Here is a 17,637-nt window from a genome sequence, read left to right as displayed (position 1 = left end):
TTAGCCAATAATGCCAGAGAAAAATTCAGTCTCAACTTTTCTACTTCCATTACATCTTTACAACTTGGACCCAGATGAATCTTGTGTCTTGTCTGGTTGTGCATGTTCAGGAATTCAGGGAGAAGGCAGCTGTAGGAAATAATTCCCTTCCTTATTCCACAGCAGTCAGATTCATTTTATTATAAGAATGCTCTAAGATGTACCAGCAGTAGAAACATGACATGAAGGACACTGACACCATGGCTCCAAGAGCAAAAATGATGTACTCTGCCCCTGATGCTGGCTGCCAGGTTCAATGTATGCATAGCACAGAACTCTTTCCTCTGTGGTTTTCACGCTTTCAAAGCTGCATTCCAGCATCAGATTCCAAGAGTAAAGAGGCTAGTGTGGCATGAAGGCCAGGGGACTTACCTGTGAACCAAGATCTCAGTTTCAGATCTTACCTCTGCCATGAGCACACGAGATGACTTTAGGCAGACAACAGACGAGACAGATTCCCCGCTCCAAGAACTGAAGGTAATTTGAAAATGCAAGCACTGCTCCTACTGTGTACTTTTGCCTCTGGTAAAAAGATTTTGCAGAGTTTTTATACATTTTCCAAAAGCCTTTGGACTAAAGGCTTCTTTGGAACAAACAAAACACATGTAGAGAACTTGGGAAGCAATACCTGTCTCCTGCCACTTTCAGCTCTCTTTAAGAATTCCTGTATTTTCTGTTTTCAGCCTAAGAGTCTTCCTATATTGCACTTTTGAATCATGATTATATCAGATGGCTTTTATAATCTGCAGCAACCAAAGGGGAAAGTGTTTTGGCAGCCTGTTGTATCTTGGTAGTGTTTAGTGGGAGGCAGGTGTCTGTACTTCAGCACAGCAGTTGATGCTTCCGTTTGCATCACCTTGTTAAACCCCTGACTCTCACTTTATGTTCTGACTCAGCATTTACCTGTCATTTACACTTGGAAATGGTGTGATTTCTTCTGGTGACTGCATGGAAATATTTAGTTTCTTTCCCTAACATATCTCTCTCTCTCCCTCTCCCTCTCCCTCTCTCTCCACCTCTCTCCCTCCAATCTCCTTGTTTTGTTTCCCCATAGCTGTGGGTGTGCAAATTAAACTAGAATTTCTTCAGCGTAAGTTTTGGATGGCTACACAGCAGGTAAGAATGCTGAAGTATAGTGCAAAAACAGAAGGTGATATATGGTGATGTTTTACTTGCCACATTTCCACAAAATCCTTTGTAAAATGTGTATTAAACAGATTGGTGCAATAGATTAGTTTTTAAATGACACGTTTTGCTAATCCTTTGACAACTTCAATGCTGCATCAGCTGCCAGTCTGTTCTCAGAACGTCATGTTAACAGAACGTCACAAGCCTGGCATGGCATTAAATCCACTGCAGCTGACACATTTAATTGTGGAATTATGTTTGTACCGATTCAGCCCTTCAAAATCTTGTTTCGTTTTAGGCAGAAAGTTTACCGACTCCCCTCTGCCATCCTGATTGCACTGCACTCCGTCATGCTGTCTCTGCTTAGTCTAGATCAGGGGTCAGCAACCTTTTTCAGCCGTGGGCCGGTCCACCATGGGGGGGCTGGACTATATTTTGGAGGGGGAAATGAACAAATTCCTATGCCCCACAAATAACCTAGAGATGCATTTTAAATAAAAGGACACATTCTACTCATGTAAAAACATGCTGATTCCCATACCGTCTGCGAGCCAGATTTAGAAGATGATTGGGCCTCATCCGGCCCCCGGGCCTTAGGTTGTCTACCCCTAATCTAGATGGCCATTCGTTCTGCCTCAAACTATTTTCTTAAGGCTGAATTTGAAAGGGTGTTGTTGATACACTCTAATAGTACTGTGGTTGTAAGCGCTTTCTGTACTACTGGTTGCATTTGCTGCCAGTTCACTTCAGGGCTTAATTTAACATGCCCACACCAGTGTTTAAATCCCCAAATACCTGAAGACTGCTTCCTTTCCTATAGATCCTATTGGGTGTTAATATAGGAAGAGGGGCCCCTCTTGATAGTTTCGTTGCCCCATAAGCTTGGAATGGTGGTAGCCTGGGAAAGGACATTCTCTGTGGCAGCCCCTGTTGTGGAACTCCCTTTTATACACTGGCATTTGACACCTGAGATCTATATTTTTAGGACCCACCCCATGTTTGTGATTGTAAGTCATTTTAAACTGTTTTTAATGTTGTATTTTAGGTTGTTGTAACACACCCTGGGACCTTAAGGTGAATGCAGGAAAAATTAAATTAACCACAACAACCACATTCATCCCATAATCACAGACATTTGAGGGAAAGGTGCACATTGAGAACTAGATCCACCCCACCCCCCGGCCCAAAAGATGACTGTCTAGTTGAGAATAAATGGAGGCTAAAACTTCATTCCCAAAGGGAGAAGTGTTATAAATAAGTAGTTCAGTTTAAGAACTTGGCATTATCAGCCTCCTTACATGTGTGCAGTTATACATTATTATACACTATACAAAGTTTAGCTGGGAATGAGAAAGTGATGATTGAGGGTGCTGAAAAGAAACTTGCTCACATTTCCGGCTCTGTTTCCAGCACCCATTCATGTGTAAGAAGCCTTCTCTTGGTTCACTGGCAGTCAATAATGGTTCAATAAGGAGTTACTAATGGACATTTTCTCTCCTCTTTCCACTTCCCTTCCATGTTCTGCAATGATCTGCGTGTCAATGGTTCCATTTACCATCTTCCAGCCCAATGACACTGATGTAAGTAAGGAGCTTTGAAGGCCAAGAGATTTCCCAGAAGCCCCTTCCTGTGTGTGCTTCATAAAACGTTGATAGTCATGTGTCATTTGTGTGTCAGGAGTTGGGTTGAATACATTTATGTGTAGAGTATTGCAGACAAACCAAAGCAAGTTGCCAAGAAGCACTAAAGAGTCTGAGTCATATAATGGGAAAAGTTTGAAGGTTCAGAAATGGCTTGATACCTATGAAGTCATCAGAGGCTGATGAGCTTTAACATATTTCACAAATAAGTACATTTTAAGCTTTTCCACCCCAGCAGCCCTAGAGCAACAGCTAGAGTTACAAAGCCTTGATTTTGATGCAGTTGAGCTCACGGTCTGATTCAGTCCTGTGCAACTTCTAAACAACTTTGCAAATAAGTTCACAATAGTTACTAGCCTTGTTGCTGCATCATCAGGTGAAGTTTGATCTTTCCAGAGCTAGGGATTTAGCCCACTTTCTAAGACATGGCTTCTAAGAACAGAATACTGATCTGTTTCTCCAGAATGTATTCCATCTGGTTGCTCTTTTGTGCCAGTGGAGGCTGGGGCACAACTAATCAGCTTAGTTGCCTGTGGAGAGTAGGCATTGCTTCCAGAAGACCAGGTGGAGAAGATTTTTTTTTAAGTGAAAAAGAATTTGCCCACCCCAACCCCTGCCTCCCTTTCAGGATGTCAGCCTACACCTCTTTTCTTAATATGGAAAAAAAAAGATGATTTTGTCTTTGTGATAGATATGACACTCCATATGATGCAAAGCCAATCAGAAGCGTTTAATGGAATTTCTACAGCCTACCAGCTTAATTAATATGCAGGTGGGCCCTGGAAGGGTAAACAGACTAGTGGGAATCTGATTATCACAATCAGTTCTTGTCTCCAGGAAATATTTGCATTCCTGTCTGACAGGATTGTGCAGCTTAATCAAAGAATGGGATTCAGTTGGTGCTGAGTTGAATCTACATCTCAAATTAGCTGTCTGGGTGCCATAACCTCTTGCTCTAATGCACAATGACAAGGCAATAAAGAAAGTTACAGTCAGGATGACAGCTTATTTTATCCAGTACAAATCAAGAAAATGTCTATATTTAATAGAAACATATGGCAGAATCTTTGCCACAGGCACAATGAACCAGAGCTGACAGGGCTATTTTCCCCACCTTTAAATAGCCTGCTATTTTTTTTAAGGGGTTGCTACTTCTACCCTCTCCCAGGCTTCTACAATAGAGCTGCACAACACCTCAATCTCCAAGCGGTGTGAGGTTCCAGGTGCTTACCCATGTTTCATTTTGGAAATGAGGCACCATGGTTTCCACATGGGGGCCACCCAAGGTTTGGGGGACTCCACCTGACCACGCAAACTCATAACAATAAATACTTCTGTGGATATTTCAGTGTTCCTGGTTTATATAGCAATTCATATAAGAAAAATTCAATCTATTTCTTTTTTGGTGTCCCTTCTGTAAAATTGGGGGACACTGCTCATTTACTAATAAAATATATTTTAACTGGGATTTGGCCTCCTGATGGAAGAGTAAGCAGCTTTGGGGAGATAGACACTGTCAGACACTCCCTTTCCTCTATGTCTTAATTGGGTCAAAAGAAAGAAAATGGAGCTCTCCCATTAAATCCCAGTGATTATCACTCAATCATCTATGTGTCTTCACACTTGCTGGTTTGATTGACAGCAATAGGGCGCCTTTGGCAGTACTTTTATTGACAGATTTTCCCAATCTGTTCCATTAGCCACAGAGCAGGCATGTGATTCCTGGGCTAATGTGCATGTTTTAAAAAAATGGCTGATCCACATTAAGAAGCTCCATGATTTCTTCAATTATTGTTGTTCTTTAATAAAAATACAACATTTTCATCAGCTTCTCCCTTGTGCAACACATCTTAGATAATAACAGTCCTCTGTTTAAAAAAAAGAATAGAAAAGTGAAAAAGACAGATCTATTTATTTAGTGCAGGAATATGGAACCTTTTGTAGCTGACAGGCAGATATTATTTCCCCACCTCTGCTGGCCAGATTTGACAATTTGGCAGAACCATCCTCCTGTCAAGCCTGATGTCACTGTGATAGCCCCAGTTGTTGGGACTTCAAAGGGCAGCATAAGCTGATTGAAAGCCCTCTTTTAAGCAGCCCTGAGCTGCTCTTTAAACGTTCAAAAACTGGGGGTTCAAAGAACAGAGTGGGGCTGCTTGCAAAGGGGCTGTCAAACAGCTCCATGTTGCACTTTGGTCATGTGCATCTATTCCCAGCAGGGGATCTTGGTGTATGCAGCCAAGCTGAGCAGGATTTAACCCCCTCCAGATGAGCGCTGCAATGAGTCGTCCACAACTGGACCTAATGGTCAGGGGTCCCTTTACCTTTTTATCCCTGATGAACAGGAGTTAAAACCTGTTTCTTTGTATATGTGTGCAAAGGAGGTTCAAAGAACAGTGCGGAGCTGCTTGCAAAGGGACTTTCAAACAGCCCCATGCTGTGCATTGGTTGCATGTGGTTCTTCCCAGAAGGGGAATTGATTCATGCAGCCAAACTGAGCAGGATTTAATCCCTGCTTATCAGCTGGTGAGAGAGGGCTAAAACCTGTTGCTTCTGCTGTGCATACTATTTGATAGCAGGGGAACAGCTAACATAGAATCAACCCCCCACCCCCACCCCTGCCCAGCAGCTGGAGTGACATCAGTTGATTGGCAGATGGGCATGGTTTTGGGTGTTTGGTTTTTTTGAAAAATTGATTCATGTTCCAAATTTCCTTCACTGGGAGGCCTCTCAGTTTGAAGGTTCCCCACCCCTGATTTAGGTCCGTGCGCTGCTCTGGTCTCGCCAGAAGTGGCTTAGTCATGCTGGCCACATGACCCGGAAAAACTGTCTGCGGACAAACGCCAACTCCCTTGGCCAGTAAAGCGAGATGAGCTTTACTGCCGATGAGATGAGCCGCAACCCCAGAGTCGTTCGCGACTGGACTTAGCGTTAGGGATCCTTTACCTTTACCTTTTTATAGACTGCTTAGTATCCACAGATCTTGAAGCAGTTTGCAATACCAAAAATCCAAATACATCTAAATACATACATGGACAAGAAGCCGACTTTCAGAAGATTCACATTAAGAAATACATAAACATGCAATATCCATACCCATAATAACCATAAGATAAGGTAATAACAAACTAATGTGTAGCATGCTAAAATCTTCCAACCAACATAAAACTCACAGTTTACGCAACCCTTCACAACATATTCCTCCAGTAATTTCCAACAACAGATTGATCATCCAACGCATGGCAGGAAACACACATGGAAGAATTGTACTGGACAAATCAGTAAGCACAGAATGAATGATAATTATGAAACCCACAGGCACCAACAATATTTTCTTACCCACCATTTAACCCCCCATGTATTGTTAGGTTCAGTGCTGTGACACATGTCAACTTTGGTTCACTGCAGATCTCCAACTGAAGCAAATGGACAGTGCCTGAGGACACTATACAATGTTCATATATCATTTGTCAAACTGTTACCAGAAAACCAGAGGCAGCCAACATTGTCACTGCTTTCTCCATTGTGTAACAATCTTTACTATTACTATCAAGGGCATCTGGTTCTGTCATGTTTACCTACACTGAAATTTGCTTTGCACCAAATAGTCATCATTCCACACTGAACACAGCATATGAAGCAACAAACATGTATCTAACACATAAGAAGCAAGCACCAGGGAGTGGTATTTGTTCCAAATTCCTAGGCTCATGTTGCTTGTACATCTGCATATGTATGTCTCAGTTGGAAACATTTCAGAAAAGTCATGGTGAACAAGGCATGGTGAAGTAGCTTAATCCAGTTTAAGATAAAATACAGCATAACCACATTCACATAAAGAACAACTGCCACTCTAGGAAGCTGAGCTGAAAAGACCACTGGGACACTTCTTTCATAGGCTTACTTAAAATGATCCTTCTTGTGGAGAAAGCTGAAGGGGATGTAACACACCAGCATATGATGTGCAAATATTGCCTGAATTAGACATGCCTGCTCCTTACTCCTGTAAAAATACCTAATGATGCCCAGGTAAATGCAGTCTAAAGTGAGACACTATTTAACTCCTCCTCTTGTATTCCAGTGCAGTGATGTGGATGGTCTGTGTCCTTTGAACTGTCAGAATGACGTAAGTTGCTAGTTTTATTTTAATTTTTTAAAAAAATTGTTCAGATCTATAATTGAGGAAATGTAACTTGAGGGTTCTGTGATTCAGGATCATTATTATTCCCCTGTTGCTTTTTATTTGCTTGGCTAGTTTTTGTTTTTTTACAGATGGGGGAAAGAGATGGTTCATTGCTGAGGGCCATTCTCTTTGCCTGAGATCCAAACCAGATATGGTAGGGCAACCGTCAGAAATAAAGTGGGTGGGTCTATTCCTTGCAAAAGGGGAGAGAGAAAAACTTCCTGTGGTCTATGCTTTAAGCAGTTTTCTCCTAGTTCATTTTTGACACCAGACATGAGCTGGACAAATTGAGTAAAGCGGAAGAGCGCAGAGAGATAAGATGGGCAGGGAGATCAGGTTTCCACTTTCCTCTACACATGTTTTTCCCATGTAAATGATAGACCCCCATGAAGTAGGGATGTGGCTAAAGTACAGCCTCATCATGTCCAGTTTGGTCCCTAGCCAGAATTTGAACCCAGGTGGCTCTATATATGTAAATTATTTATTGACCACTAATCAGCCTAATGAAGACAGGAGTGCCTGGCGTGCTCTGGTCCATGGGGTCACGAAGAGTCGGACACGACTAAACGACTAAACAACAACAATATCAGAGCTGTTTAAAATGTGAGGGGGGGAGGCATTCGTTTTTATTGCATTCTTAGCCCATTCTTTCCTCAAGAAATGCAAAGGTGCATATGGTTCATTCTCTTTTAGTCTCCAAGGTATGTTAGAATGGGGGGGGGGACTGGCCCAGGGTTACCTAGCAAACTTCCTAGCTAAACAAGGATCTGAACCTCTTGTTTCCTCAGTTACAGACCAGCACTCAAGGCAAGAAGCCTTAAAAATACATCTTTGAAGTTTCTGATAAGACAATGTGACTCTGAAAAATGGCACGTGAAAACCTCTTGAGGGTTTTATGTGGACTGGAAGGACTTTGACTTTCATAATAATTCTAGAATCCATTTAGAAAGCTTACAGAATTGCAGTACCCCAAATTATTCCCAAATATCAATTGTGTATTGAGAGTGTCATTAGGTTTAATTAATTGTTATGAAAACATTGTGAGAACCACAGCTATGACTAATTATGAAGATAAGCATGTGAATATAGTGTTCATTCAGGCTTAAGGAGTATGTGGACCAAGAACTCCCAGAAGTGCAAGCTGGATTTCAAAGGGGCAAAGGAACCTGAGACCAAATTGCAAACATGTGCTGGAATATGGAGAAAGCTAGAGAGTTCCAGAAAAACATCTACTTCATTTCTCTAGCCTGCAGTTGCTTTTTTAATGAGTTACTTGACTTGTACCTTGCAGTACACCGCTGTGTTTACTTTGCCCCAAAGATGCTACAAAGAATGCTACAGAGTCTGGACAGAACTGCATGAGCTCTATGAAGCCAAATGGAACAGGATTCTGGGATAGCCTCGCATGAGCCCCCAAATATGCTTTACTTTTGGGGGAAAACAGTATGGAGTGTAAGCCTGCAATAGTAGTGCAAAAGTACAACCAGTACTCTGATATCAAATTCAGGAAACTTGTAAGCAAGCATAGAAATAACAAAACATCAGAGAGTCTTAGGTGATGTACACATTAGCAGCTTAAAGCACAGAAAGGACATTTCCCCAGGCACACACACACCAGAGAGGGTACAGGGATTTCTTCACCCAACGTGAAGACCTGGCCCAATAGCACTTCCCCAAGCTCCTGTTCATGACTGTCATCTGTGCATGTACAATAGGGGGAGATTATTGGGCTGCTTTTAGTTTTTGGTATGTATTTTGTGCTTTTTATATTGTAATTGCCCTGAGATCTGTGGGTATATGGCGATATGCAAATTTAATAAATAATAATAATAGATGTCTCAAGTGTACACAGCTCAACTTAATTGCAAAACGAATGTGGCGTAAGTTTCCTTTCAGATTAATGGCAGTCTATGGGGAAACACATCAAACAGTCGTATTTCTCAGGAAACTACAGGATTTATCTGATTTATTTAACAAAATTTATATACTGCTTGATTGTAAAACAATAAAATTAAGTTTAGAAATCTCTAAGTGGTTAGCTTTCTGTTGTGGGTAACATTGTGTGTACATGGATTCAAAAGCCAGTGGTGGGAGCAAACCGGAGGCAGAGTTAATGGTAATGCCTTACATAAGACCACTAGAACTGTGGGAGCAGAATCATAGCAGCTCACAGGGTAAGGCAGAAGCTTTCATACTAGGCAATATTGTCTTCTCTATAGCTGAAATTCCTTCCTCATTCTTTTTTTCTCTTCAGAATCTGAACTGCTTTCTCATCGATAATAATGGATTCATACTTGTTTCCAAAGCCTCCAAACAGGTAAAAAGTTTTCTGTGCTTACTTATAAAGTAGAGGCCTATTTATAGAGCTGGGGGGCAAGGAGGAGCAAATTGGACAAGTCTGCAGATTTCTTTTGTTAAGGCTTAAGCAAGGGGACTTCAGGTATTCCCCCAAAAGAACAATGAATATGTGCACTGATCACTTTTCAGACTTCGTGCAAATTTGTGAATCTCCCAAGATAATTATATTTATTAACTATAATTGCACCCTACCTTTCCAGTAAGGAACTCAGGGTTGAGTTTTATCTTCTTTTAAGCCAGGCTACATTACCTCATGCTCAACTTTCTAGAAGCTGCATGCCAGCATTGGACAGGCCTAGAGGTAATAGTGGGTGCAGCAATGAAAGTGACTCTTGCACAATAGGCTACATTCCAGCCAGGGCCGGCTTGCCCATGAGGTGGGTTGAGGCAGCAGCCTAAGGCAGCAGAAGTCCAAGAGGTGGCACCCATTGCAGGCACCCTGCTCACCCCGCCAACCACTGCCAGTGGCGGAGAAGCAGCAGTGGCAGCTTCCAGCAAGATCTCAACAAAACCTTGTGAGATCTCATCAAGATCTCGTCGGAACCCACTGTCTTCATGGATAGCGGGCACTGCTTCATCCTTACAACAACATACCATATAGTACGCCTGTACTGTATTACTATCCCCATAGTATATATGATAAGCTGAGAAATGATGACTTGTCTAAGGCCACCTGGTGAGTGCATGGCTGAGCTAAGATTTGCATTTCATTTTTATTGACCATGGCACCACACACTTCTCTAAACCCCTCTTTGCTAAACAGCCTGAGGACATAGCAGAGCACTGCCTGCTTAAAGGGCTTGTTTTATGATAGTGGCAATATTAAGTATAGGATTTCAAACTCGTAGTGGGAATGGATTAGCTGGACTGATAAAAAGCTGAGGAGGTTTATCTATAGTTTCTGCTTTTCTCTCTCTTTATCTCCCTGTGCTTGCAGACCAGCAAATTTTTGGGAGAAGTGGATGGCTCTGTTATGACCCAGCTTATAAGCATGGGAATGTTCAAACAGTAAGTATTACTATCTCCTCTGTATTGCTTTCCTTTCAGAGAAGAGCCTGGTTGAAGCAAAATGCCTTATCCCCATTGAGAATTATCACAGCTAAACATTAAAAAAGAGAATGAAGACAGTGGGGTGTGGAACATTGCCTCAGTTGTTAGGACTTGTTCACATTTGTTATCCATAGAAAGATTCAAGCATCTCCAGGTACATGCTCACATGGGCAAATGTTATGTGTGAACTGCATAATAATGGGTGCAGCCAGTACTGATTCTATGATTGTAGCAGCCAAAAAAAGCATTGCTGCGGTAACAGGAATCACTCCTGATTATATCCACTGTCACACAGTTTGTGCACAATGTGAACGAATGCAAAATGTTACCTATTTTCATTTCCCTGCTTGTGTTCTAAGAATGCATGTTGAAAGATGACAAACAAACAAATACACAAAAATACAGGCACATATCCTTTTTTAAATGTCAGAAGTAACATTACATTACTGTGTAGCAATACAATTTCATGTGGCTTCATCTAGGCTGTTTATGTTCCTGACTTGGAGGCCCTTACATGTTACCAGAACAGCATGGGAGCCCAGAACCATGTGAGCAAAGCTAACTGTGTTTGCTATTCCCATCCGATGTTTCCCTGTACAGCATAGTACAGGGCACAGGCTTTCAAACATTATCTGCAGCTCATCGGTAGAGCACATGTTTCATATGCAAAGGTTCTAGGTTAAACCCCTGGCTTCTCTGGTGAAAACTTATGTGTAAAACTCTGGAGAGCTGTTGCCAGTCAGTGCAGACAATGATGAGTAAAATGATCTGACACGGTGTAAAGGAGTTTCCTATGTCCATGTGTTCCGAAGCAGTTCCCATGTTGCTGATGTAGCATACAGAGGGATGCAGAGTCAGACACAAATGGCATAAAGAAATCTGAGAGCCCAGCCAGATGTGTCTGGAAGAGCACAAACCTGTCCAGTTTGGACCTGGCTGTGGGGAAGAAATGCAGCTGTTGGGCTTTGCAGCTGGCTGGGAATAGTTGCTATGATGTTTCTAGTTGTCAGAAGCAGCTTTCAGGACCTTGGCATGAGTAAAAATAGCAGCTGAGGTAACTCGAGTAAATCACATACAAAGTTTTCATAGGGTAGGGGCATATTGTGACATCAGTAAGAAGTTTCTTCGTCAGATACCACATAGTCAATCAAACACTGTATGGGAGTAGATCTTGTTGTGAAACATCCAATGCTAAGCACAAACTAAACTAAATTATTGGGATGATGATATATGGCTGTTCCCTGTGTGAAGACAGATCCAGGCTAGAATTCATGCAGGACAAATGAATGTGTCTGCAGCTATGTTGAGCAAAGGGCATGTGACAGAGCACATGTTTTGCATACAGAAAATCTCAGGTGCAGTTCCTGGCATGTCCACTAAAAATCTCGCATAGCAGACCTGGGCAAAACAACTGCTAGACCTTTGAAAGTCACCTTCAGTCAGAATTAAAAAAGGTAAAGGACCCCTGGACAGTTAAGTCCAGTCAAAGGCGACTATGGACTGTGGCGCTCATCTCGCTTCAGGCCGAAGGAGCCGGCGTTTCCAAGTCGTGGCCAGCATGACTAAACTGCTTCTGGCGCCACAGTGTTCCGTTGCACCACTGTACAATCAGAGTGCACAGTAGTGGGCTAGGCAGACTGGTGGACTCTTGGGCTAAGCTGGTGTGTTGAACACATTGGCACACTTGTCAGTTTTTTGTTTTTTTTTGCAGGGTGAAAATGTACGATTACCAAGCCATGTGTAAAATGCCCCACCACCACCATAGTGGTGCGCGCCCTCTTCTCAGTGTAAGTATCTGTAAGTGTTTCTACATAATACATAAAACATGGAATAAAATATATTAGAGCAACATTGGTCCAGTTCTTTAAGTCATTCTGCTCCAGGGTGAGACCATCCCATGCCTCACCATCATTGCCGGGCATGGGGTGCAGGAGAGAGTGCTGTGAGGGCAGAAGTGCCTTTGCTTCCCCTGCTGATTACACAGAGGGCAGAATCGTGCTTATCATCCTTGTCTTTGCTACAAGCCTGATTGCTTTTCCTGTGCTCTTATTTGAGGACTATGCAAGGACAGAAGAAGAAGCCAAGGCACGTCTGCCCTCATGTCCTCTTCTCCATGTACTCTGATTGTGGGGGCTGGACACAATTACGTGACTTACCTGATGACGCCAGTGAAGGCAGACTGGGAAGGGGATTTTAATTGTTTATTACAGGACAGGAGATTTCCTGGTTTTTCACTAATATCTTTTTGCTGGTGTCACAACAAAGATGATGATTAAAACCCTTTTGGTGGTCATTTTTTTAAACATCCAAGTCCAGTGTTTTTTTAAACATCCAAGTCTATTCTGTGAGAAGGGACCCTCAAGGTTTCACAAAAGAGCTGGACACCACAGGGAAACATTCCCATTGCCACTTTTTGTCCTTCACCTACAGCCTGTGTGCTCAGAAAAATGTGGCACTTGCATAGTGAGAATATATTTCTGATCCTGCAACCAATTAGCCGTCTCCAATTTTCCTTTCCCAAAGTAAGTAATTTCCACTCTGTTTCACATATGCATTTAGCTGGAGTCAGCAGACCAAGCAAAACAATTCCAAAATTCAATGGGGAAAGGCACAGGTAAAAATTGACCCATCATTCTGCAATTGATCATGGGATCTGTTTCATGCTACATGTGTTGACCAAATAGCAGTACATGTGTATTACGGTAATTTGGAAAAGATGGAAGATACCAGAGACAATGCATTCTAGGGATGGAAAGTTGCTGAACTTTTCCTTCCTTTTCTTTTTCCCCCCATCTCAATTTATGCCTGCTGCATCTTTCACCAGTAATCAAAATGAACTCTGAATTAATCCTGCATTGGAGCACTCTGGGGCCAATTTTGGCTATATGAAATCGTTGCTGTCTACTAGTTCTGTGCCAGGAAAGTTTCAGGTTGTGGCACCTTTAATTGATCAGAATAGGATTTGTTCGTTAGAGTTGGATTAACTAAGTAGTTATGTCTGGCATTACATAATTAAATTTGTATTAACTAAATAGGGAAACACTCACTAATTACAGTTGGACTGGTACTGCAAATCAAAAGGCTTTTTATCACCCATGTTAGCTCTAGTCCTTTAGGAGATTTAGCCTTGTCCTTTGAAGGAGAGATGGGTGGATATGTGAAAATGTAGTGCTTTTTCAACTCTGAGTAAAAACAATATAATCTCACCACAGGTCCTGAACCTGGCACCTTGAATATGGTAGGCAGTGGTTTAGCTTGTCACCAGCAAGTAAAACTAAGAAACCCAGTAAAGGCAAGCCTTTCTTAAGCATCAAAATGTCAGAATTGATCATATGGCAAAGCCTAAAGGCTTCTTCAGACATCTTTTTTATTGTGCATCCAGAATTATTTCTGCTTCTCATTGTATTGGGGTGGTGATATGCATGATACCATTTACAATACTGTTTATGGTAAAGGTTTTGGGATGGAAATACTGCTTCATTCCCTGTTGGTGCATGCCCCATAGTTTCCTATTGAAATTCTGTAACTTTTTAATAATACAGTACAAGTGTTCCGGGGTGTCTCGCTTTTGCTGCACTACAGTGCAAGAGTGCTCATCCAGATAGCAGTAATGTTTGGTAACACTGGGGAAGCATTAGAGAACCAGTAATAAAGCAGAATGATGTGTAGATGGTCCAGTATAAGCCCACCACTAATGCAGTATTATTGTGTCAATGGCATAGTACAGAATATAGCCCCCCCAAAAAAACCCACCCATCTGGAGGGGTCCTACTACTTATTAAAGTTTCCTAGAGAGGCTTGTGTCTGGTTAGAGCAGCAAAATACTTGACCATGGTTCCTGTTAAGGTTCATCTAGCCCATCCTTGCTCTTCTGATCTTGCCACTCCACCTGACAAGCACTTGGCCAAAGGGATCTTAAAATGCTGCAGAAAACCCTCCATATTCTAAAACTAAAACATTCAAATTCAAAACATACAATAAAACTATGCAAATGAGGCTTACCTAATTTGGTTGAATAACTCATCGTTTCTTTTAAAATTATGTTTTGGTACCTTTTTGTCAAAAGACAAGGATATCAGTCCAATAGCTTTCATCATTAATTCATTCATCATTTTATGAGTCTCACTCTATCATGTCTGTTTGTTTATATAACTTTAATTAGGTGCTTTAAGAAATGTTTTGAATGTTGCTTTGAGCATGTATAAAAGCATGGAAATTAACTCATAAATCATATAAATAAACAAACTGCGAGGAGAGCTGGAGATGAGCAGACATTTAAAAGGGGGGGGGGAGTTGGAGTGATGGTCATGAGAAGAAACTGGAAATATAACAGCTAAAATCCCCTGTCTTCTCCAGTCCAATATCTGGAGGGCCACAGGCTCCCTCTCCCTGCTGTTTGGAAACTAGCTCGCCTGACAGGATGAAACAAAAAAGTAATCCCTGGAAACGTCACCATTGTTGTTTATAAGAAGAAAGCACTAATGGAGAGAACAAAAAATACAGACTGAACCTTTGACCTTATTAGGTTTCTACTCAGATATAGCTTTGAGTTCATACAACACTGTAGTTGAGAATGATATTAGAATTAAGATATACAAATATACCTCATATGTCATATTCCCACAAAAGAAAAATAAGACCTTTGCTCCAAAGCAGAATTGCCTAAATCCTTCAGATGAGACTACCCACATTTTCAGCATTATCATGAGGACTAGAAATCCCCTAATATTAAAATTGTTCTGCATTGTGTAGCACCTACCAGTTTATATGCTAGAAGCCTTATTGCATTAGGCACTCCTACTAACAAGGTTTGTGTGGTGTTTTGCTTTTGCTTACAGTTTGAAATGGAAACACAATTTATTTTCCACCGTTAGAACAAAAATGTTTTCTAAAGTTTTAGTCGCACAAATAGCTTTAGCTCTTTCTTTCTACAAGCTCTTTAGGCTATTACGGTTGAAGAGAGCCAGTTAAGTAATTATGTCTTCAAAGACTCATGCGAATTCCCGATAAGCTTTCCGACCTTTCCAAAGATGAGGTTCAGAATTATTATTGGTAGTAGGCTGACTTGTATGCATATTGCTGCTTCTTAGAATCTGCCTCCTAATTTGTAAATTGGCTTCTGGAATTGTGGGCTCTGTAAAATACTCCTCTTCTTTGGCTTTCTTCTTTTTCAACAGCCAGTTTATGCCTTATTGGGAGCACTAAAGTGGCTGATAACTGACTTCCTCATGTGAGTACAAACATTTTGGAGTTCTGGAGGGAAATATCATTAGAAGTAGAAACTATAACTGCAAGCTTTAGTACATTTACATCAGTGTATTAATAAACTAATGCTTGTGTTTGTTAATAGGTATGAGGAAATTTAAATTGGTGGGGCTTGATGTTACTGGCACAAGCATTTTTTAAAATTCTGGTATGTGACTATAATAGCGAATAAACAAGAAAATATTCAAAACAGTCCTGAAGCAATTGACAGTCCTAACTTTTAGAAGCACAAACTGGAGAAGTTGCAGTCACTATATAGATAGTCCTGTTATTCTAAAATGTAGAATTGAGAGACATCAGTGGATTTCCAGGTCCATGAAATTTAGGACACACCTATTTCTACAGTCAGGCTACTTACATACGACATGTTATTCTAAAATCAATGGAGAATGAGTACTTGTTTTTTCTATGTAGTCCGCACACAATATGGACCATGTATTGCATACTTCTGGCCCCTGAAAAGCACATATTGAGAAACCAGTTTCATTCAGAAGATAAAAGTTCCTTGCATACTGATTTTGCATTACCCCACAGTGTGCCCATTTGAAAACAGATGGTGGTATGCCTGATGAGGAAGACGCACAGTATGTGCATGTATATGTATGCACATATTTCCAATGATGTTGTGAGTGGGGGTATACCAAAATCGCAATCAGTGCTTCTTCATTCATCTGGGACATATGCAGGGAGGAAAGGGCATGGAGGGTTTTCAGATGTGTACCAAGTAACCACATCTACCCTAGTGGCCAGCAGGAAATTAAATCAATCTAGAATCATAGAAATGTAGGGTTGGAAGGAACCACGAGGATCATCTAGTCCAACCCCCTACAATGCTGGAATCTTTTGCCTAACATGGAGCCTGATCCCACAATCCTGAGATTGAGAGTCTCATGCTCTACTGACTGAGCTATCCCAGGTGTTGAAAGCAGCATGTTGAGCATAAGCATGAACCATTCCAGACTGAGAAAAACTACATTTTTGTGCAGCAAATGGTTTAGTGTGTCTGCAGCCACAAACTTGTTTTAATAGACATTCCCTCTCCCTAGGGAACTATAATTCTTTGAAAGGTTAGGAGTCATTTACAGAGTTCCCAGCAAGATAACTTCCAGAATTATTTTGGTGAGACAATGCCAGTAAATCCAATACAGATTTGCGTTGTAGAAATGTCTTTAACTCCCACCCCTGTTGTAGCAATGAGTACCAAAGCCAGTGCATCACAATGGAATAATCAGGTAAAAGGGAGATTTCGCTTCATAGCATGGAAGTGTCAGATGAGTCACATTAACAGAGACAAAATTGTGCCACTGGGCCTGTTTAATAAAACATCTGGGCCCTATTTTAGTAAGAGAATATCTGCATGTGAGCCTCCTTCACTTCTGGTTCAATGCTTTGTAGCACAAATACAAGAAGCACAGGAAACACACACACACAAACACACGCACACCACAGAAGATGCTACCATGTTTCTGCATCTTTTTCTTGGGTGGAGTCTGCTGCTTGTGCTGACCTTGGAAATTCTCCAGTTCGAGATAAAGACTACATGAAGAAGGAGAATGGCTTGTGCATACAAGCCATGTGATTTGCAGGCATCACACACATGGGATTAGTGCATTAGAGCTCTAAGAGGAAAAATCCTGCCATCGTATGAAGCAGAGGCATTTGTGTCATGCCTTCATTCCTGTGGTACCCAAGAGGCTTCCAGCAGCATTATCAAGTAGGCAGTTTAGTTATTTCCACCTTCCAGTTGCAAAAACATGGGGAACCGATTTGTACAAAATCGTAGCAGTACAACATATATAACAGGGCCAGTAAAGGGGTCCAGAGTTCCTGATTTCAAGTGGAGGTCCATAATATGCAAACCTGCTTATTAAGGCTGTTAAGCGTGGGAAAGAAGCTGCACTGGGGAGCAGGAACTCTGATATCATAAACAGAAGAAGGCAGGCACAGGCACTTGCTTGCCCAGCAATGATACAT

General features: G+C 41.5%; 1 protein-coding gene across 3 annotated transcripts in view; it reads left to right on the top strand.

Annotated features, from left to right (window-relative positions):
* Nucleotides 1–17,637, top strand: part of CACNA2D4 (calcium voltage-gated channel auxiliary subunit alpha2delta 4) — a 164,864-nt gene that overhangs the window by 130,489 nt on the left and 16,738 nt on the right. For all 3 annotated transcript variants that reach the window (XM_053406533.1, XM_053406532.1, XM_053406531.1), the window contains exons 27-33: nucleotides 1,094–1,155; nucleotides 2,733–2,747; nucleotides 6,889–6,933; nucleotides 9,245–9,307; nucleotides 10,286–10,356; nucleotides 12,110–12,185; nucleotides 15,576–15,628. In XM_053406533.1, the coding sequence (XP_053262508.1) occupies nucleotides 1,094–1,155; nucleotides 2,733–2,747; nucleotides 6,889–6,933; nucleotides 9,245–9,307; nucleotides 10,286–10,356; nucleotides 12,110–12,185; nucleotides 15,576–15,628 (385 nt within the window). The remainder of the gene's footprint in view (nucleotides 1–1,093; nucleotides 1,156–2,732; nucleotides 2,748–6,888; nucleotides 6,934–9,244; nucleotides 9,308–10,285; nucleotides 10,357–12,109; nucleotides 12,186–15,575; nucleotides 15,629–17,637) is intronic.

This window comes from Podarcis raffonei, chromosome 10, assembly GCF_027172205.1.
Source record: "Podarcis raffonei isolate rPodRaf1 chromosome 10, rPodRaf1.pri, whole genome shotgun sequence".
In the NCBI taxonomy this organism is placed as follows: domain Eukaryota; kingdom Metazoa; phylum Chordata; class Lepidosauria; order Squamata; family Lacertidae; genus Podarcis; species Podarcis raffonei.
Note: the sequence above shows the minus strand (reverse complement) of the source record. Positions and strands in the feature narration are given on the sequence as shown.